Below are 22,428 nucleotides of genomic sequence, written 5' to 3'. Positions count from 1 at the left end.
TTCAGTACTTGATTTCCAAGAGATGTGGTGTCGCGTTTTTTTTTTTTCTTTTCTTTTCTTCTCTTTCCTTTTTCTTTCTTTCTTGTCTTTTTTTTTGAGACATGGTTTTGCTGTGTTGCCCAGGCTGGCCTCAAACTCCCGGGCTAGAGCAATCCTCCTGACTCAGCCTCCTGCAAGCAACACGATACTATAAAAACTTTCTGTATGGACAATCACCAGATATTTCCTTTCTATAACTTACTTGTTATTTACATAAATACACACAAACATCACCACAAAAAGAAGCCTCGGCAAAGATAATGATGGCAGGTGACCCCATGTCTGTGTCCTGGACACACAGGACGCCCGCGCTCTCCCCAGCCTGAGGGCCACGCAGACCTGTGTCTGTGTCCTGGACACACTGGATGCCCGCGCCCTCCCCAGCCTGAGGGCCATGAAGCCCTGTGTCTGTGTCCTGGACACATAGGACACCAGTGTCCTCCCCAGCCTGAGGGCCATGAAGCCCTGTGTCTGTGTCCTGGACACATAGGACACCAGTGTCCTCCCCAGCCTGAGGGCCATGAAGCCCTGTGTCTGTGTCCTGGGCACATAGGACACCAGCGCCCTCCCCAGCCTGAGGACCGTGCAGACCTGTGTCTGCATCCTGGACATACAGGACGCCCGCGCCCTCCCCAGCCTGAGGGCCGTGAAGCCCTGTGTCTGTGTCCTGGACACACTGGACGCCCACGCACCCCACCCCCGGCCTGAGGGCTGCGCAGGCCCCGTCTGGCCAGGAGCCTGCCACATGAACTCCAGGCCTCCCTCCCCTGGCAGGATGCCCACAGGTGGGCTTGCCCTGGTCCTGACACAGGTGACGAGGCCACTGCACACTGCTCGTGGCCCACCTGCAGTGGGTGCCTTCACTGTGAAACACTGGACAGGAAGAGACACCTAGCACTGCGTGATGAGTAGCAGGCACTGTCCACTCCTGGGCACCAGCAATGCCATGGCCACAGGCCACCTCCCTAAGAGCCACTGCACCCAGACACCTGCGCGGGCTTCCGGGACGTGCTGAGCATGGCCCAGGCTTCATAAGGGCCCAGTGCCCAAGGCTGGGCTCCGCCCGCACCTGCTGGCCTCACCCCTTCTGCAACCTTCCAAGGACAGGAAGCCACTGGACTGCCTGGGGCAGCACCCAGTGCCCAGCCCACTCTCACTCTCTTGCTCCCACAGAGGACACTTCCTTGGCCATCCCTGTGCACTATGAGAGTCTCCCAGGAAACGTACCTGGGAAAGAAATTTTCTGTTCCAAAACGGCTCTCCACACCCAACCAGGAGTTTGTTTTGTGTTTGGGGGTTTTTCTTACAGCCACAGTAAAACCATGGACAGGAAGGTGGTCGGAGGGGCCGCTCTTGTGGGTGCGCGGTGGAGAGGGAGGTGGACATGCTGAAGGACTGGATTTGGACAGGAAGGTGTGACGGAGGTGCTCGGAGGTGCCCCTGCAGGGCTATTAGAAAAGGTAGTTTTAAGAAAGAAGCTTTGATTTACAGTAGCAGCAGAAAGCTCAAGAAACCTACAGTAAATCTCTCGAGATCTGGGTGACCTTTCCCGGGAAAGCCACAGTGTCGTTGAAGGCTTAACAGGCCAGGCCCCGCCTGTGATGCAGAGGCTCACCACACAAAGGCGGTGCTCAAACTCACAGTTCAAGTCGCAGGGTTTTTCATGGAACTGACCCCATCACATATTCAAAGAGCAGAAGGCCAGATCAGCCTGTGTGAAGAGCACCTGCAGGGGTCCGCGGGCGGCAGCGTGTCCCAGCCTCTGCACAGCAGACGGCTGAGAAGCAAGAGGAGGCGGGTGAATGAGAGGCGACGAGAGTGTGGAGAAGAGTGAGACTGGAGTCCTGCCCTGGATTACGCCCCACACGTTATGTATCGAACACCTGCACTGAAGAGCAGAGTGTCCGGTCTGTTAGGAGGAAACGCGGCGGAGAGTGAATTTGTTAAAACACAAAACAGATCCACAGAGAAGACACGATGTGCGTGGACCAGCAGGCTCTGCGACCTCCGTCAGGAGGCACTGCAGCCACAGGCTGGGTCTCTCTACACGATAAAGGATTGATCTCCAGAACGCATCCTGCACATCCAGACAGAAAGGTGACCTCTAGGAAACTCAGCAAGCGTCTCCTACAGGGTGCCAAGCCCGCGTGGGCCCCAGGAGGGGGACCAAAGCCCCTGTGGTGTATGCACACATCCCTCAGCTGGCAAAGGCTTCTGAGTGGGTGTCCAGCGCCCCAGTGAGAGCGAGTCCCGAGAGCAAGTCCCCAAGAGAGCAAGTCCCAGGCATGCCCAGGTGTCCTCGTGGAAGTCTCAGGGGGCCAACCGGCTCCATCACACCCTCCCACCTAACCGTGCCACAGGGGCACCTCCAACCACCTCCGTCACACCTTCCTGTCCAAATCCAGTCCTTCAGCATGTCCACCTCCCTCTCCACCGCGCACCCACAAGAGCGGCCCCTCCGACCACCTTCCTGTCCATGGTTTTACTGTGGCTCTAAGAAAAACCCCCAAACACAAAACAAACTCCTGGCTGGGTGTGGTGGCACATGCCTCTGATCCCAGCAACTCAGGGGGCTAGCTAGGAAGATCACAAGTTCAAGGCCAGTCTCAGCAACTTAGCAATGCTCTAAGCTAAGTGACTTAGTAATTAGGAAGACCCTGTCTCAAAGTGAAAAATAAAAAGGGCTGGTGATGTGGTCCATGGTTGAGCGCCCCTGGGTTCAATCCCTGGTACCAAAAAAACAAAACGAAACAAAAGACTTCCTTCCTAAAAGTTAGTGTGGCACCTGAGGAAGCTCTCCGCTCCACCCTGGGGCCGTCCCACACCGTCTGCGCTGCAGGACTGAGGGCAGCTGTCTTTCCGGACACCCCTGCATGCCCAGGCTCCAGCAGCCTCTCTGCTGGCTCCCGTGACCGACCCTTCCCAGCACTCGGAGGTATTTCCACCGTCGTCTGCCACAGTGTCTGGAGACGGACCTGGCGCGTGCCGGCCTCCACACACCTGCCTTGCTGACAGGGGCCGGCTGCCCTGGGCAGTCACAGCTCTGTGTCCTCATAGCGAGCTCACTTTCCTGTTGTTTGGGGACATGCTCTGAGTTGCTGCCACGCTGCAGCCTTCCTACCGTGCAGACGGGAGCTGCCGCCAGTCTGCGGGCACCGACCTCCCCTCTGTCTCCCGTGCTGCCTCGGATCTCGCTAAGCAAAGGCAGGTCCTTCACTCACGTTTCCAGTGTTACAAGCCCGTCCGTCCTTGCCTTTACCGGGCTGTGTTGTGGACGACGGTCACACTGGGACCACTGGGACCAGCCCCGGAGTCTCCCGTGGGTGAGGACGGGCATGCTGCGACCCTGAGTCCTCACCCTGCGTCTCCCAGGCTCTCGCAGGGAGTGAGCGCACTCTCTCCCTCGTCTCTCCCAGCCACAGGCTCTCCCCTCAGGAGCTGGGTGCACACTGGGTGCACGGCCCTGGTCTCTGCCAACGTCCTCGCCCCAGCCCCTCGGTCCCTGCTCCCCTCTCATGGAGGGGGTCTCATGGTTTTTTATTGTAAATGTGAGGAAAATATCTCACAAAAACAACTTGGAGAAGACGTTTATTTTGTCTCATAGTTTCAGAGATCTCAGTCCATGATCAGCTGACGCCTCTGCCTACAGGGTGCCAAGGTCTGAGGAGAGGCAGAAGATCATGGCGCCGAAGGACCTGGCTACGGCCCCTGCTCAGCTCATGGAAGCCGGGGTGAGTGTGTGTGTGTGTGTGTGTGTGTGTGTACACACACGTGTGCGTGCCAGGGACAGGCTGCACCATCATCCAAGGGCACACCCCTTGACCTTCGCTCTGCAGCCACGCCCACCTGCCTGCAGTCAGGTCCTAGTCCCTTCCAACCATCAACTGGTCATGTGTGACATGCTCTGAGAGGTCACAGCTCTGTGATCTGCTTGGTCCACCTCTGAACATTCCTATGTGGTCAACATGAGTTTTGGGGGGGCTACCACATATCCAGACCATAACAGGGCTGTCCTAAGAACTGGCCCACAGGACCATCAGAGATGCAGCCCCTCCAGCAGGGGCAGCTGGTCGAGTCCCCATGGAGGGGCTGCCCCGTGGCCTGAGGTCAGGGCATCTGGCAGAAGTCAATGCACACTTTCAGCAGTAGGAACCCCCGCAGGCCTCAAGGAGAGCCGGCTGGGGGTGCCCAGGCCCAGCACAGAGCAGCCATGGTCTTCACAGAGGTCAGCACGCCTCTGCAGTCCTCTTTTTTTTTTTTTAACTTTCTTTTTAGTTTCTGACAGACCTTTACTCTATTGGTTTGTTTATGTGTGGTGCTGAGAATCGAGCTCAGGACCTCAGACGTGCAAGGCCAGTGCTCCACCGCTGCGCCCAGCCGCGCCCCGGAAGTTCCCAGTTCCCGTTCCCTTCTGGTCCTGTGCTCTGGCTCTGGGTGAATTCACCAAGACACTCTGGCCTTATGTTTACCGACTTACAAAACAGGAGCAAAGCAGTCCCTGTTTACTTCATGGGCAAGTCGCTGGAAAACCTGGCCGGGCTGCCGGGGGGAAGAGGACGGAGACAGAGCCCGTGTGGGGGCCCTGGTGCTGGTCCTCTCACCAGTGCACAGGGAGCTCGATGCCAGCACTCCACATGCACAGAAGAAACCAAACCACACGGGAACTCACAGCCCCTCACCACCAAAGCCCCAGGTTTGCTCACGAGTGTCAAACCCAGATCCATGCCCAGGACACTTCACAGCTGAAGCGACCGGCATTGGCCTCGTTGGCCCATGGAGCCCTAGGACGTTCTGCAGGAGACTGGGTTGCAAGTCAGGGCAGCTTCACTCAGGCCCTTAGGCTACCCAATCTGCAAGCACAGGAGGGCACTGTTCTCAGTCCAGGGGGGAGACCCACGCCAGCCCTGGGCACAACAGGAGCCTGAGCATGCGCTGCCCAGACAGTCCTGAGGAAGAGGAGGCTCACAGCTTCTCCTCACAGCTTCGACAATGAGCCCGTGATCCAAATCCACACCAGCGCCAACTACACGAGCCCCCTCACCTACCTTCTTTATCACTCCGGGCACTGCCTGCAAGGAACCTAGACACCAGGGGAGTGCTAGACAAGGACAGGCAGGTGGCAATGAAGACACTCTGAGTGGGTTTGATCTGCAGGAGGTGTCCCCACAGCAGGCCAAAGGCCGTCATCAGCAGGGTCATGTAGCATGGTCCTTGTAAGGATATCTTCCACACCTAGAATAAAGCACATGCAAGTCACACGTGTCCTAGTGACAGCCACCTGAACTCTTGCACCCACTGGGGTGACCTTTGGGGAAGCAGCTTTGAGGCCACACCCGGCCACTCTGACCCCATACACAATCGACCCAGGATCACACACACAGGCAGGACAGCCGATCCTCAAGACCCTTGCAGGTTGGCTACAGGTCCTCCACCACACACCAACTCTCCAGTGCTCAAGTCCCTAAATAAAAGGCAAACTCTCTATAGAACCTACGTACTGTCAGGAGCTGCCCTGGACAGGAGCCATGTACACACCTTTAAGTCCTGAGTAAAGAGGTACTGAACTGGTATTGCACCTGCAATGCAACCAGACGTCACCTCCACTAGGATAAGAAAGGTGCAGCTCAGGGAGCGGGGGTCACCTGATGACGTTAAATTACACCCACCTGTTTGCTGTAATCCTACCCTTTTGCCCTTTTTTGGATATAATGTTTTATGTATTAGCTCCCCACATTCAAGGAGAGCTCCTCTTTCTTGCCTGCCTTGCCCCCCCCCCAAGTGGGAGCCATGAGTCAGGAGGGGTCATTGAACTCAAAGAAAAAGGTACTTTCTGTGTCTGTGTCTTTTAGTCAGCCCAAATTCACTTGGAGTGACCCTGATTGATTTAATGGCATGTCCCCACAACGTACATTCTGTAGACTGGGATTTGGGTGCTGGGATTGAACCGAGGGGCTCTACCACGAGCCGAATGTCCAGTGCTTTCTATTTTTTGAGAAAGGGCCTCACTAAGTTGCCAAGGCTGGCCTTGAACTTTCGATCCTCCTGCCTCAGCCTCCCGAGTCACTGGAATCACAGGTGTGTCTATGCTCAGCAGAAACCAGGTTGGACCCTCATGGGTTTGGATCTAGTTGAAGAGATGAGAAGGTGCTTATGAGTCCTGTAGGACGACAAACTAGAAACTGGTCTGCTCCCTCCAAGCACTGACCCTCTCCTCACTGCACGCACCCCATCGAACCAACCCGTCCTGCGCTCGGATCCCCCCTGATGGGGCCCTGGCAGTGCTGGCACGTGTGCAGCAGCAGGGCTGAGGCTGGCTGGAGGCCCCACGTGGAGCCACCTTCTCCGCGCAGCTCTCCCTGGGAACTCTGCAGCACAGACGCTCCTCACCCCTCCCCAGCCATTCTTCAGAAGTCAGGGAGGTTGGGGTCTCCAACCACAGCCGAGCAAGCCCAGTGATGTGAGGTCTCCCCAGCACAGACCACCTCCCAGCCCAGCCTGCATTTCTCCTGTGTGTGCGCACGCGTGCGTGCGTGCATGAGTGTGTGACAATGCAGCAGCTCTGAGGTGGGACACTTGCAGGTGGGGCGTGGCTGGGAGGGATCCCTGGAGGGGCCTTGGGGTCTCACTGATTCTCTCCTGCTCTCTGCCTCCTGAGCTACAGCTCTCCTCCATCATGTCCTTCCACCACGATGCTCCGCTCGCTCAGGCCCAGAACAGGGCAGCAGTGAAGCCGGCCAACCACGGACTGGACCTCAGAAACCGTGAGCCCCAAACAAACTTGCTCCTCAGACTGCTCTGGTCAGGACTTCTGGCCATGGCGATGGAAAGCTGACTAACGTGGAAGCCATCCAAGAAATGCAAACGCAGGCCACGGGCAGGGCTGCTGGAGGGCCTGCCACAGCGCAGGTGCACGGGAGCAAGACGGAGGAGCAGGAAGCCTAACTTCCACACCTGGAGACCCAGACCCAGGCAGCGGGCAGCCCCTGATGGACCAGTAAGAGGTAAAACCTGGGAACCGTCCAAGCCGAGCTCAGGGCGACTGTGAGGCAGGGTGGCCACAAACGCTGGTGGCCAGGATGGCAAGGCTGCGCTGCCTGGGTCCTCGGAGGCCTCCGTAGCTGCTGCTTCAGGAGCGCCTGCAGCACTCGCTGGCGGGCAGAGCCACCTGCTGCGCCAAGTCCGTCCTCTCTCATGGAGAACACGGGGACTACCTGTGAAGGCAGCAGCAACCTTCTGCAGCTCGAGGCCACGGCAGGTTCCCGGCAATGAGAACCAGGGTCAAGGTGCCGTCCAGGCCTGGGGCTGCCCATCCAGGCCTGGGGCTGCCCCCACTGAGAGCAGCAAAGGCTTGAGGATGGCAACAGCTGAGCTGCGGACGCCGTGGGAACAGGGTGAGAAGCACTGGCAGCCCAGCCTTGGCTCAGAGTGGGCACACGGGAGCCGGGCTTGGTCCAGCATCTTACACTCCATAGCGGTGCCCCAAGCCCAGCACCTCTACCAGCAGCCTGCAGCCCCCCTCCCAGCCCAGCACGCCTACCAACAGCCTGGAGCCCCCCTCCCAGCCCAGCACGCCTACCAACAGCCTGCAGCCCCCCTCCCAGCCCAGCACACCTACCAACAGCCTGCAGCCCCCCTCCCAGCCCAGCACCTCTACCAACAGCTACAGCCCCCCTCCCAGCCCAGCACGCCTACCAACAGCTACAGCCCCCCTCCCAGCCCAGCACGCCTACCAACAGCCTGCAGCCCCCCTCCCAGCCCAGCACGCCTACCAACAGCCTGCAGCCCCCCTCCCAGCCCAACACCACTACCAACAGCCTGCAGCCCCCCTCCCAGCCCAGCACGCCTACCAACAGCCTGCAGCCCCCCTCCCAGCCCAGCACGCCTACCAACAGCCTGCAGCCCCCCTCCCAGCCCAGCACACCTACCAACAGCCTGCAGCCCCCCTCCCAGCCCAGCACCTCTACCAACAGCCTGCAGCCCCCCTCCCAGCCCAGCACGCCTACCAACAGCCTGCAGCCCCCCTCCCAGCCCAGCACGCCTACCAACAGCCTGCAGCCCCCCTCCCAGCCCAGCACGCCTACCAACAGCCTGCAGCCCCCCTCCCAGCCCAGCACACCTACCAACAGCCTGCAGCCCCCCTCCCAGCCCAGCACCTCTACCAACAGCCTGCAGCCCCCCTCCCAGCCCAGCACGCCTACCAACAGCCTGCAGCCCCCCTCCCAGCCCAGCACGCCTACCAACAGCCTGCAGCCCCCCTCCCAGCCCAGCACACCTACCAACAGCCTGCAGCCCCCCTCCCAGCCCAGCACGCCTACCAACAGCCTGCAGCCCCCCTCCCAGCCCAGCACCTCTACCAACAGCCTGCAGCCCCCCTCCCAGCCCAGCACACCTACCAACAGCCTGCAGCCCCCCTCCCAGCCCAGCACCTCTACCAACAGCCTGCAGCCCCCCTCCCAGCCCAGCACCTCTACCAACAGCTTGCAGCCCCCCTCCCAGCCCAGCACGCCTACCAACAGCTACAGCCCCCCTCCCAGCCCAGCACGCCTACCAACAGCCTGCAGCCCCCCTCCAAGCCCAGCACACCTACCAACAGCCTGCAGCCCCCCTCCCAGCCCAGCACGCCTACCAACAGCCTGCAGCCCCCCTCCCAGCCCAGCACGCCTACCAACAGCCTGCAGCCCCCCTCCCAGCCCAGCACGCCTACCAACAGCCTGCAGCCCCCCTCCCAGCCCAGCACCTCTACCAACAGCCTGCAGCCCCCCTCCCAGCCCAGCACCTCTACCAACAGCTACAGCCCCCCTCCCAGCCCAGCACGCCTACCAACAGCTACAGCCCCCCTCCCAGCCCAGCACGCCTACCAACAGCCTGCAGCCCCCCTCCCAGCCCAGCACGCCTACCAACAGCCTGTAGCCCCCCTCCCAGCCCAACACCACTACCAACAGCCTGCAGCCCCCCTCCCAGCCCAGCACGCCTACCAACAGCCTGCAGCCCCCCTCCCAGCCCAGCACGCCTACCAACAGCCTGCAGCCCCCCTCCCAGCCCAGCACGCCTACCAACAGCTACAGCCCCCCTCCCAGCCCAGCACGCCTACCAACAGCCTATAGCCCCCCTCCCAGCCCAGCACGCCTACCAACAGCCTGCAGCCCCCCTCCCAGCCCAGCACGCCTACCAACAGCCTATAGTCCCCCTCACCACCCACCCTGCATCCCAGCCCAGCACCTACCAACAGCCTATTGCCCCCCTCCCAGCCCAGCACCTACCAACAGCCTATAGCCCCCCTCCCCTCCCACTCTGCATCCCAACCCAGCACCTACCAACAGCCTGCAGCCCCCACCCACCCACCCTGCATCCCAGCCCAGCACCTACCAACAGCCTGCAGCCCCCACCCACCCACCCTGCATCCCAACCCAGCACCTACCAACAGCCTGCAGCCCCCACCCACCCACCCTGCATCCCAGCCCAGCACCTACCAACAGCCTGCAGCCCCACCCACCCACCCACCCTGCATCCCAGCCCAGCACCTACCAACAGCCTGCAGCCCCACCCACCCACCCACCCTGCATCCCAGCCAAGCACCTACCAACAGCCTGCAGCCCTCCTGCCAGCCCACCCCGCAGGCGATGAAAAGCACATGGTCGCCAGGCACCTGGCTTCATGCTGCTCCCGACTACCCGACCACCCCTGCCAACTGCCTGCGGTTGCTTCACCTGGAACACTATGTTAGAAAAATATGAGACAGGAAAATTTACGGGCAGAAGAAACTTTGATCTCCCAAATTTTTAGGAGACTGATATCCACAAGGTTTAGTTAGACTCATAATGTCCTTCTTCCGGGTAGCAGAAGCAGGACCCCCTGAAGCCAGAATTAGATAAGCAATCAGTACAGACAAGTAAATTGATCAGTTGGATCAAGGAGGCCAGTTCTGAGTGCGTCTGGAAGTTGGAGACTGTCCCCTGAGGGACTGAATGTGAACTCCCTCAGAGCCCTTCCTCCACCCTGATCCAGAACTGCCCCAGCTCCAACCTGTGGCCAAGGTCACCTGTCCCAGGAGCTGCCCCTCCCTACAGGGAGCTATAAGGCCTTTAGTTAAGGTGTCCAGGGCTGCTCCACCCTGCCCTTCCCCTCAGCCCACCTGGTTCCCACCTTTGGGCCTCCCACCGAGCATCCCTGGGCACTCCTGGCCTGGTCACGTAACAGGAGGGACAGAGAGGAGGGGAGAGGGCAGCAGAGCAAAGGAAGCCCGGGACATGTGAGCAGGCAGGACACCTCGCTCCTGGGGACACCAGGACAGCAGCTGTGGCCCCTCCCCTCCCAGGAGAGTCACCTAGACCCCTCTTAAGTAAGCCCTGCTTCATGGGCAGCCTCAGGGGTCTCTCCGTGTTCTCCTTCCACACTGGGGAGCAGGACGCTCTCCTATGACCGTCACCGTACCTGGCAGTATCACCTCCCCTGGCTGGCTCTCAGCTGCCCCTGGCCCTGGAGGCGCTGGTGAAGCACCACAGCAGGCCCAGGAGCCCACCGTGCTGGAAGCCGAGGCCTCACGCTCCGAGCCACGCAAGATGACACCAGAGGCAGACGGCCACTCTGCTGATGCAGGCACCCCGGAGACCCTTACCCATTGGCCTGCCCCACGCCCCCTCACAACACACTCCAGAAAACTCACAGGAGGAACGGCCACTTATAGGACCCAGGAAAGAGGTCAGCTTTCTTTAAACTCCGAGTTTGGAAATTAAACCAACAAGGGTTCTCAGGTTGGAAGCAGAGGAAGCCAGACAAGCCCCCGAAGGGAGCAGTGGGGAAAGGGCGGTCCCGGAGCCTCGCCAGGAAGCAGGACTTACAGCGCGTGGGCTGGGAGCAGAGGGAGACGGGAGAGCCAGAAAGGGCCTAGGAACCAGGGGCCGCAGTAGCAGGTGGGAGACAGGTGTAAAGGCCCAGAACTCTGGAAAGCAAACAAGCCTCTAAAAGTTTACTTTTCCTTGGATAAAGGAGTGATGCTATGGCCACAGACAATTCAGGCAATGGAGGGGCATGGCGCCTGCCATCATGCCCCACCCTGCTCCCCACACATCGCTGCTCCCTTGGTGGCCACCATGTCCGAGCCCACCTTTATGACAGTCTTGTTGTGCAGCCCAGGCTGGCCTCAAAGTCGTACCCTCCAGGTGCATGGGACCATGGGTGCATGCCACAACCCCAGGCTCATCTCTTCTTAAGGTCAGAGCTACAACAAAGTCGCTTCTTTGTTCTTGTGACAATGGGCATATAACCTTCCCAAGTCGTTATGCCACGGTGTGACTGGCCACCAGACTCAGGCTGAACCTGCAGTGCGAGGAGCTCAGACTCCGGGTGAACCTTCTAAATGTCTTTTGAGTGGTTCCTTCCTGTAAGGATGGCCTTAGGCCTTAGCCTAAGCAAGTCCATTTTAAAACTCCATTTTAAAATAAAACTGCAGTCTCACCAGGCAAGCCACAGAGCCCAGGTAAGAGAGTGAAGTCACATGTCATTTGTCATAACCCTGATAAGAGTCAAAAGTGTGATATCAGGGCAGAAACCACCAAACCACATGTCCTGACTCTAAGAATGAAAGTTGTCACTAAGAAACCTGGTAACAGCTGATAGGGACCCAAAGGATGCGCAGAAGCTCCAAGATTTAGTATGAATAATGGAACAAAAGGACATTCAGCCAGCTGACACGGACACACACAGCCTGAGAGCCTGGTGAGCACCTGGACAGACAGCCCAGCTCTTATCATCTGCCTGATCCTCTGCGTTGTCCTCACGGCTCTCAAACTCTACAGCAGCCTCCTGACCTGGTGAGAACAGCGACCTCTCCTTACACCCTCTCCTCACCAACCGTCAGCTCCACCCAGGAGAAGCTATCGGTTCCTGGCCTGGGCGCTGTAGTCTGAGTAGACACCTGCTGGGTTTAAGACCTAAGACTCAAGACTTTAAATCTAGCACTTAAGCTCAGCCTGCAGAGGGACTGTCTGTGATAGGTCTGTCGTGACTAAGTGTGTTTGCAGTGCTTAGAGTTAACTAAGAATTGCTTGCTTTGAACTGATTATGTCTACTGCAGTGCCCAGCATTAAGGATTGTCATTCCCTGATTAAGAACCTATAGTGAAACTGTATTGAGTGGTTTTGAGTGAATAAAGCATTGAAAATGGCAGATGTCGCACTTTGCCCATCGCAACACTTCCTCGGGTGGAGACCTGGGAAAAGGATCAGGTCGGAGGCTCTAGAGCTAATGGGAGACAGAGGGCAAGGGCAGTGGGTGGCGAGGTCCTCCCTCCTTACCCTGCACGGACAAGTGTGACTTTCTTTTGGATGCCTATGATGTTCACTGTATCCCCACCACCTTCAATGGCTTTTTTCATCCCAAAGCATCTGCTGAAAACCTGAGCGTCTTCACGGCCCGTGGTGGGACTCCCCCCACCCAGGGAAGCACTGAGTACCCGTCTGTGGTGTTCCACCCCAAAGTCTGGCACCTTCTTGGAAGGGCCCACATATTAAGGTGGAACATTATTTCTTGACCTTAGCCACAGGAAAGTTAACTTCATTTATTAGATCTTAACTTTAACAAATGGAACATTTTTTATCTTTAGAAACTTATGCCCTAAAAATAGTATATCAGACTAAAATAACACGTTCTATCCTAAAAATATGAAATTCAACAGCCAAGTTGTCATTGAACACCGGACGTGACAAGCCACATGGTGCTAAGACACAGCCTCACCTTTCTCAGCTTCTCCGGGGAGAACTCCAGGCCAACGAGGAAGAGACTGAAGAAGACCCCGAACTCTCCCAGAGTCTCCACCTGGACCATGGACTGCAGAGCAAGGGTGGAGAGGCTGTGTGAGTCCAGGCCTCCAGGGAAAGCCCCCACACCCACCCTGGTGCTGGTCCCCGGCAGGAAGCCCCCAACACTGGTATTTTAAAAGAGAACAATTCCTGGAATTTCTCCTACATCTGACGAGTTCTGCCCTCCGGGTCTTCCCCTTGTCTTGATTCACAGAGAAGCATGCTTCTCTCCGCTGTCTGCAAGCTGCTCTGGGCCTCCCCAGCACTGTTCACTGGCCACCTCTGGGATGAGGAGGCAGCTCACTCAGCGCTGCTCACTCTTGGCTCCTGTTAGGGCCGAGCAAGTCCCTGCAGATGTATCTTCCCCCGAGTTCAATGCCCACATCCACAGTGTTGGTGAACAGCTTCTGTGACTGCTTTGACTCTTCATTTGGTATTTACTTTTAATGTTGTCACTAGATAAATAAATAGCACAAAATATTTGATGTCTCTGTCCTGGTGACTAACAGTTCAATCCTTTTTTTTTTTTTTTGGTATTGGGGATTAAACCTACAGGTGCTTAACCACTGAACCACATTCGCAGACCTGTTTATTTTTTATTTAGAGACAGGGTCTCACTAAGCTGCTGAGGCTATCTTTGAACTTGCCACCCTCCTGCCTCAACCTCCAGAGATGCTGGGATATAGGTGCCCAGCTCCATCTTTTAAAATGCTCCCATGGCACTGTCCTGACCCACTGAGCTGGCCTCACAGGTCAAGACCCCTTCCTGTTGTGACTGGCACCCCGCCGTCTGCCTTTCTCAGCTGCTGAGTGCTGCTTGGTGCTCTTCTTGGCGCTGTGGGTGAACCTCAGCTGCCGACAGAGCGCCTCCCTGCACTGGCTGGCAAACCCAGCCCTGCCCTTACCCACATCCAACTGCTCTCTCTCACTTCTCTTCCCGTCCCCTGATTGTGCTGTGACTCCAAAACAACAACCTGAACTCGGGAGTGGAAGCCTGAGCCCCCTGCACAGGGGCCTTTCCCACTCCTACAAGGTGCTCCTGGATGGCCATCTGCAACCACGCCTCCTTCCTCAGTGCCGCAACTTAGCGAGATCAGCGTCTGCAGCTCCAGGCCCTATGCCTTGAGCCTGCTCCCGCTATCTCTGCTGAGGAGGAAGAGGGCACTGTGTCTGCCTGGACTTGCTGACGCCTGGAAGGGTGGGATGAGGCAGGAAGCTCCCACCTGCAGCCTTCCCTGCTGCTGAGCCGCACTCGGTGCCAGTGCAGAAAGCCACACTGAGGGCCCTCTGTGCTGCCAGGGGGCGAGCAGCCTCCATGTGGCCCTGCGTCAGGTCAGCTGACAGCTCCCGGCTGAAGGCGCTGGCAGGCAGCTCTGCGGCTGGCCAGGGCCACCTGCTGCTCAGAGGAGCCCCAAATGGTCCCTCTTCAGACCCTTTCTGCTATGTCGGAAAAATCAGAGGTTCAAGGCGTACCAGTCACTAGTGGGGGAGCAGGGCTCCTCACCCCACGGCCCAGGACACACCAGCAAAGCTGGGGGGCGTTTGTGGCTCATCTTTAGCCTCCTGGGATGTTGAGTGTGCTCAGATGACACGCTGGGAGGCCACAAGGCTTGGGACCCTTCCTTGCTGTCAGAGTGTTCACCTGTGACAAGCAGCAACTGGTCTGTGAGCAGCTCTGGCAAGTGCAGCCCGGGCCCTGCTGCCCTGGCAACGGGGCCACAGGCGCTCCTGGTGTACGTTGAGGACTGCACAAGCACAGGAGGGACCCAGCCCTTCCAACAGCTTGGCGCCTGAGGACGTCTGGGTGACTGGAAACAGAACCTTGAGGCTGATGACCATGGAGGCCAACGGCTGCCTTCTGCCCAGCGGCCCCTTCGTTATGGAGGGCAATGCCTCCAGCTCTAGGGTGTGTTCCTGGCCCGGGGTGAGGACGGCTCTTCACTGACTCCAGTTCAGAGCTCTTGTCTGTGTGTCTCCCGGTCCTGTCCGGTATCAGAACAGTCAAGTTTTATTCTTACCTTGATGCTGTTCAGTCCTGACGGCCCCAGAAGCACACCGCAGATGATGTACCCAAACATGGTGGGCAGCCCTATTGCTGTGCACAGCCAGCCACAAGGTAAGGACAGCACTCCTATGGAGACAATGTCCTAGAGCGGAACAGACAAGCACAGATCAAGGCGACGGGTGGGCTAGGACGGCAGGATGACGGCCAGCCCCTTACAGGAACCAGCAGACAACAGGACTGAGAGGTTTTATACTGCTGTGTCTGCAGCAGAGCGCAGCACACCGTGTCGGGAGCAGCCGAGCCAGCTCTGGATCGTCCTGCTCACGCCCCACAGCATGCTCCACATCTCCCAGCCCTGGACTCCACCCATTCCTGGCCTCAAAGCCCTTGCAGATGGGGTCCTCCCTATGACTCTCCTGCTTGCCACCCACACGGGCAAGTCTTCCACAGGTGTCAGAACCATTGGGTGAGAACTTACTGGGAGCAGGCTGTTCACAGTCTCAAACACACCCCCAGACGCAACTCACTCATGGCAACGGGAGAAAGGGACTGCTGTGAAGGAGGCACGGAGTTGCTCTACGGACACGGCCTGTTCTCTCACAATCAAGGACAGCAGGCCCGGGCCAGCGCCTGGGAGGAGCCCTCTTCCCTGGAACCGAGGCCACGCCTCTCTGTTTGGTTTCTGTTCCTTGCAAGGCTCTGCCTTAAGAGTTCTGTGGAGATCTGAGCTTATCTGATCCCTCCAGGCCACCTGGAGGGTACACTCCACTCCAGACTGGGCCAGCTTCCTGGGAGGACACAGATCTACATCCGTCTACCTGGAATGCAACGCCCTGTGCCCCACGTCCACACTTCTCTGCCTCCAAGGGCTTTCTCTTTCATAGAAAAGAGTTTGTTTTCTTTAACCTCAGGCTATAACTTTAGATGGCGCCTTGCTATGTTGCTAGACTGGTCTTAGACCCCTGGGCTCCAGCAATCCTCCTGCCTCAGTCAACCGCTCAAACAGGTCTCAGACACCGAGAGCTTTAATCTCATGATGGTCACTCCAAACTTCAGAAAGTCCTCCAAATTCTCCAAAACAGAATCAAATTTCATCTTAAATGTCAAAATGCCTTTTTCCTTTAGAAACAATTAACTAAGGGATGCTGTCTTGAAGCCCAGCATGGGATGCCAGCATTCTCTGGCAGGAGGAAGGCTGTGCACCACCCCCCTCCGAGGGGGCCCCGCATCAGGTCAGGCCTGCTGACTGCCCAGCGAGATGGGCGGGTGGCCTCAGCTTGCCTTTATGAAGTGGTGGTCTGCACGTGGAATGGTGGCGTCCCGGGGCTTCGTGAGGACATACTGGTTATTCTGGGAGTCGATCAGCATGCTCAAGCCCAGGCCCTCCTCCACATCCCGCTTTGTGATGTTCTGCTTGGAACTGGCCTCTTCCTCCTCCACCCGCAAAACTGCCTCAAAGTTGACCCCTTTGACCTGTGAGAGTGACCAATATCATGCAATCAGAATCATGTTGATGCTTTTGCAGTCAACATCAAGAGGAAAGAACATACATCAAGGTAGACGTGTTCACATTGTGTCTAACAAGACAGAAGACCACCAGCATGATGAAGGCACTCGCTCAATGAAGCATTTCTGGGCAGAAGCAGCCGCTGCTACTTCCAGACATCCGCTTGACCTGATGCAGGGCACACGCTCACACTTGACCCCAGAAACTGAGAATTTAAATATCAGTTTCCGTTTCTTTCTCTCCACCCTTTCGTGGGTCCACCCCTAGACCCACAGCCAGTCCTCAGCTGGCCTTGATCTCGCCCCAGGGTCTTAGCCTGTCAGAACTGAGCAGCTGGAACCTGCTTCCTCTGATCAGGAAGGAACCCTCCAAGCCTCCTGAGGCTACAGTCCCAAGCCCCGTGAGTGGCCAAGCTGGGCTGGCAGTGAGTGCCAGGGGGCGAAGGAGCAGGTTGGCCGCCCACTCCTGCAGCCCCTGCCAGAGTACCAGCGTGTCGCTCGCAGACCCTGAGACACAGCCGAACCGATGGCCAGGCCCGGCAGCTCGGCTCGCAGGGCAGAGGCGCCGGAAGGCAGCTTACTGATTTGTTGTCATCGAAGGCATGCTCCTCTATCTCCTCCTCTAAGCGATCTGCCGCCCTCCTCACGTCCTCGAGGATCTCGTCCAGCATGGAGAGGCTCTTGTTCTGATGCTGCATGTGCTTAAGGGCTTCCACCTGATGTTTTTCTGCGGCGAGAAGTTCCACATACTCGGTCTCTTCCTATTTGTTCGTAGGAAAGGGCAAGATACATTACAAGAAAAACCAGGAGGGGACTCATCTGCTCAGGGTCCTGGTGACTAGACCCACCACCGGTGCTCCAGGTCAATGCCCCACCGCTGCACTGTGACTGACTGTCCAGCAAAGGAGGTCAAGCATCCCAAACACAGGGAGCTTCGGAATGTGCAGGGACAGCATCTGCACCCCAGGGAAGGCCGTGTCCACTGCAGGTGGGTCCAGCTCAGGGAAATCGTCTGCACCTCCACCCTGGGGAAGGCAGTGTCCACTGCAGGTGGGTCCAGCTCAGGGAGAGCATCTGCACCTCTACCCCGGGGAAGGCAGTGTCCACTGCAGGTGGGTCAAACATCCCTTAAGGTCACCTCACAAACTGCCAAGTGCTGCCGCTCAGGAAGCACATCCCTGCCTGAAAGCCAGCAGCAACACCTGGTGTGTAGCTACCTCTGGGATTTCTACAGCAGGATGTGGTCCTATCCCATCAGACAGGGGCGACTAACGGGTCCAGAAAAACACGTAAAGTAGAAAGTGTTGGTTATTTGGGACACTCATGGGCAGTGCTGGTCATCACGCTTAGTAAACATACTTTACATAACCCTAGTCAACTGATAACCTTACTTTTAAAACGTTTTCTCATGTTTCAAGAAGGGAACCTGGCTGGGACCGAGCCGTGGCCAGCTACCACAGCAGTGTGGCTCTTTTGTGATTGCTGTAACCCCTGTCCCTTCCCAAGTGCCCCAACGGTGGCTGCTGCCACCCTGGAGGACCACAGAACCCTGAGGCATGACAGGCACAGGCTGCAGCATGCAGGGTGTCACATGGCCTACAATTCTGGACTGTGGCCACCAGACTCACAAGTCTTCTCCCTAACAGACGACTGCAAACCTGGAGTCCACCGGAATTCCTCTTATAACCAAAGGGTCGGGGCTGGAGTTGTAGCTCAGTGGTACAGTGCTTGCCTAGCATGTGTGGGGCACTGGGATCAATTCTCAGCACCACATCAAAATAAAATAAAGGTCCATCAACAAATTAAAAAATATTAAAACAAACAAAAAAGGGTCTTAGCACCTCGACTGTCCCAAGGTTGAAACATGGGCAATAGGCAGGCAGCAACAGGCAGGCAGCCAAGTCAGGTCACTGAATGCCTTGATTTGAATGCTTGTCTGACTGTTGTATCCTACCAAAAAACACCCTTGTTTTGGTGACAGTCATAAGAAAGTTATATCTCCTTTCAAGCCGTGACAGCCTGAGGTCTTCCATGAAGGGGAAGTGGCACTTGCTCGTCGGAGCCTGGGTGTGGCGCCTGGCAAGCTGCAGGTGCTCGGCAGTGCCTGTGGAAACACTGGCACAGTGGCCCCCTTTAGAAGCACACTTGGTCCAAAGCCTCACCTCACGTGCACACATCTGTTTATAAGTATTTTTATATTTTTGTTTTTGTTGTAAGGCAATGAAGAACACAGGCTTCACTCAGAAAAGAATATGGCAAGAGACCCAGGTCACAGCTGCAGCCAGCGTCCCTCAAGGACGATGGCACTGTGTTCTGAGAAGTGCCTGGAAAGGCAACTCTGCCGCTGCACGTAGGCCAGAATCCTTGCACACACTGGGCTGGTCAGGGAGTCACTGGTGGACACTCTCAGGCCCACTGCAGGTGGCCGAGCCCTCACAGGAGCGCAAGGCTGCAGGCATTCCCGCCCATCAGTGCTCAGCCAGACTCGGGGATCTCCACAACAGAGTGCTGAAGGGCTGGCCTCTCCCAGAAGTGACTGGCACCCCAGAGGCTCCCGAGACCCCCCCGCCCCACCCCAGATCACAGCTCTGGGCAGGACTGGCCACATGGCTGACCTTGATGGCGGCCTCCCGTAGGGCCTCCAGCCGCTGCCTGCTGCTCTCCTTCATGTTGACCACGTCTCTGTAATCCCCCTGCAGGGCTCTCTGCAGCCCGTGGATGGCCTGGAAGACGGAATTTTCACTTTCATTCAGTTCTTTCTGGAAAATCTCAAAAGTGTGCACCTGGAACAGCTTCTCTTCATCTGACAGGCCAGCATCTTTTTCCACGGCTCTGATAGCACTCTTCAGCTTGTTGAGAACAACACTCTTCTGCCGAAGGAGCCCGGTGAGCTTCCTGCAGCTGTCCAGGGCCCACTGCCTCCTCTGGGCGGCAGGTGCTCCCTTGCCGCGGTGCAGCTTGATGGCATGTTTTGCCACCTCCGCATGCTCTGTGGCACTTGCCACCAAGCAGAGGGCCAGGAGCAGCATCCAGAAGAGACTCTCCTCCAAGGCCCTCATGGTCCCAGCACAGCAAGGGCTCCAGACGGCAGCTCGGGTCAGGCTGCATCTTACATGCACATTTTCAGCTGAAAAACAGATTTCCTGTCACACATGGCTGAACTACAGCTCACCGCTACTGACCTGAGTTAAATACCAACAACATCCAGGACACTGTAAGCTTTCTAAAGGAAACGCCATTTTTCCTGGATCACTAACAACATCTGAACCACTTCAATCAAACACTAAGTGATGAAGTAAGAGCCTCTTAGGGTGCCTGGCACAGAGGGGAGATTAAAGGTCAGTTATATCTCATTTTAAAGGTGATTTTTAGAAATCTTAAGCTTTGTATTTCTACCAAATCTACCATGTATGAAAGATAAAGGCCAGTTCTACCCAAGAGGGACTATACATATCAAAGCCCAGAAAACACCATCTCAGGTTGGCAAGCCTCTGGGACCATGTTCAGGAGCATTTCAGAAAGGCCATCTCCTGAGACATGGCCCCTCAGTCACACTGCTGGCTTTCCAGAATCACTTGGAGTCTTGCCAAATTTCCAAAGTCAGCACAGTTAAGAGCTAATAAGAGATGAAGATAGAAAAATTTTTAAAATAATAATAAAATACCTATAACCCCTGCTAACTGTTCAAGCCTTTTCTATCACAGAAACTCAGAGCTGGATTTCAGTGCATCTTTTAGAAGCCAGACCCTGGAAGGACTGAGCTAATGCAGCACAAGGACGGCTGCAGCTCAGCTCCTGGCAAAGCACCCATCTCTACGATGCCAGCTTCGAGCCCGCGGCAGAGCAGTGAGGACCTGCTGGGAGGAGACCTCCAGACCCAGACAGAAATCTGAGGCGCTTCCTTCATGCTTCCCATCTGCCCCAGAACGTCTCCAAAGGTGATTTTTTTTGCAGTACTAGGAATTGAAGTAGGACCTTCACATGCTGGGCAAGTACTCTACCATTACGTAAATTCCCAGCCCTAAAAGTGGTTCTTTTGTGGTTTCATGCTTCAGAAAAACACCTTGCAATGCAGTCTGCACGTGCCACCTCTCTGTGCACACTTCTGCTTCTTTCCTCAACCTGGTTCTGGAAATTAAAGTCACCCCTCTACCCCCACACCTAAGGGAGTTACTAATTTTTCTTTTAGGATTTCAGTTGTAGTCACATTGATATTCACCACTGAGATGTTTCGTAACATGAGCATGATATTAAAATTACATATATACATACATACGTGTGTGTATATTTACTTATTATTTAGTTATTTATTTAGTACCAGGGATTGAACTCAGGGGCACTCAACCACTGAGCCACATCCCGAGCCCTATTTTGTATTTTATTTAAAGACAGGGTCTCACAGATGCTGAGGCTGGCTTTGAACTCACAATTCTCCTGTCTCAGCCTCCCAAGCTCCTGGGATTACAGGCCTGTGCCACTGTGCCCTGCACTTATACATTCTTAATGCACATCACTCATTTTACTTTCAAGCCTGTCTACAAAATCCTATGGACTACTAAATTATACCACGTTTTCTCTTGAGCAAACTTTAAATATTTTTACTTCCAGTTGCTATTTTTTTAGTTGTTGACAAGACATTTGGATTCTTGTAATAGTGAACTATCGATATGTTCAACAACATGAACAGATCTTGAGGCTGAGTAAAGGGACCTCCAAAAGCCACATACTACACAATTCCCTTTACATAAGTGCCTCACAGTGGCACAGGACACAGGACAGATGAGTGGCTCTGAGGGTGAGGGAGGGGGAGAGGTGTGGCTAAAAGGGACTAGGATCCTCCAGGGATGGAAATGCTGGAAGGAGCCAGCACAGCCCCTCACCTGCACTCACTGGAACACACACAAGGCAAGGGAGTCCGCCAGTGGGTAGGCATGGGGTCCATCTGCGAACAGGCCAAGCACAGGGATGGCTGCAGCTCTACAGTGCAGCCTACCAGTGACACTTTTTATTTACAAGAGCAAAATCAACACTCTGAGCCAAGCACAGTGGCAAATGCCCATCATCTCAGAGATTCCAGAGGCTGAGGGAAGGGACTCATAAGTCCAGCCACAGCTACTCAGTGAGATCTTAAGCAGCTCAGCAACACCCTGTCTAAAAATAAAGGACCAGTATGTAGCTCAATGGTAGGGCACCCCTGGGTTCGATACCCAGAGCAAGGGCCCTCAGGTCCGGGGGCAGCACATAGCACCTGCTAGAGAGCACAGGGGACAAGCATCGGGGCAGTGCTTTCAGGGAACCTCCATGCTCTGTGTCTGCATGAGTTCTGAGAAGCTGGTGCTCTCCTTGGCCTATCAGATAACTTCTGCCCTCTCGTCCTTGGGACCTGTGCAACCCATTTGCTCAGTGTGCACCAAGCCACACTGTGGGAAATAAAGTCGACTTAGCCATCCCTAGAGTGTGAAGTGGCACCATCAGGTGGGTCTATCAGGTAGATGCCACAACCGAGATGGTCCCTACCAGGCCAACTTCTCTCCTGAGTGTGCAAAGCTGGGGGACAGCTGTGGGGACAGCCAGCTCCTGGTGGCTACCTTGGTCCATTCAGCTGAAGCTAGGGCCCTAGTGAGTGGGAGGGCAGCTCCCTGTGGGTCTCCGGCAGGGAATTCCTGAGCCTGCGGTGAATGTGTAGGGAGCTGAGTACGTGTCTAACAGAGAGTCATCTAGCTTCTCCTGCAAGAGAAAAAACAGGAGGTGCCTCTGATTTCTTCACATTACTGCCACATGTCCAAGTTCAGCACAGGCAGCATTTGTGCGGGCAAAGAGAAAGAGAGCCAGGAGCAGGCAAGACCACCTCAATGGAGTGAGTGACCTGAAGTCTCTTTATGGAGCCTTTTTCTTAAAGACCAATTTTAAACTCTAAAGTACATTTCCTAAAAATGGAGCACTTATGATCCTACAAATAAACTGACAGTTGCCAAAAATGAAATAAATGATTTATAAATACATTACTCATTTCAAATTAGTAAAAGAATTAGAGAACAAGGAGGAGGAAGGAAAGGAAAAGAAGGTAATTACTGAGGCTAT

At 56.0% G+C, this 22,428-nt stretch overlaps 1 protein-coding gene across 2 annotated transcripts in view; it reads right to left on the bottom strand.

Annotated features, from left to right (window-relative positions):
• Positions 1 to 22,428, bottom strand: part of Tmco3 (transmembrane and coiled-coil domains 3) — a 36,873-nt gene that overhangs the window by 12,704 nt on the left and 1,741 nt on the right. For both annotated transcript variants that reach the window (XM_071611670.1, XM_071611671.1), the window contains exons 2-7: positions 18,963 to 19,474; positions 16,929 to 17,108; positions 16,123 to 16,314; positions 14,855 to 14,983; positions 12,772 to 12,864; positions 5,085 to 5,271 (exon numbers count right to left, since the gene is read on the bottom strand). In XM_071611670.1, the coding sequence (XP_071467771.1) occupies positions 5,085 to 5,271; positions 12,772 to 12,864; positions 14,855 to 14,983; positions 16,123 to 16,314; positions 16,929 to 17,108; positions 18,963 to 19,474 (1,293 nt within the window). The remainder of the gene's footprint in view (positions 1 to 5,084; positions 5,272 to 12,771; positions 12,865 to 14,854; positions 14,984 to 16,122; positions 16,315 to 16,928; positions 17,109 to 18,962; positions 19,475 to 22,428) is intronic.

This window comes from Marmota flaviventris, chromosome 4, assembly GCF_047511675.1.
Source record: "Marmota flaviventris isolate mMarFla1 chromosome 4, mMarFla1.hap1, whole genome shotgun sequence".
Taxonomy (NCBI): Eukaryota; Metazoa; Chordata; class Mammalia; order Rodentia; family Sciuridae; genus Marmota; species Marmota flaviventris.
This window is presented reverse-complemented; position numbering and strand designations above follow the sequence as displayed.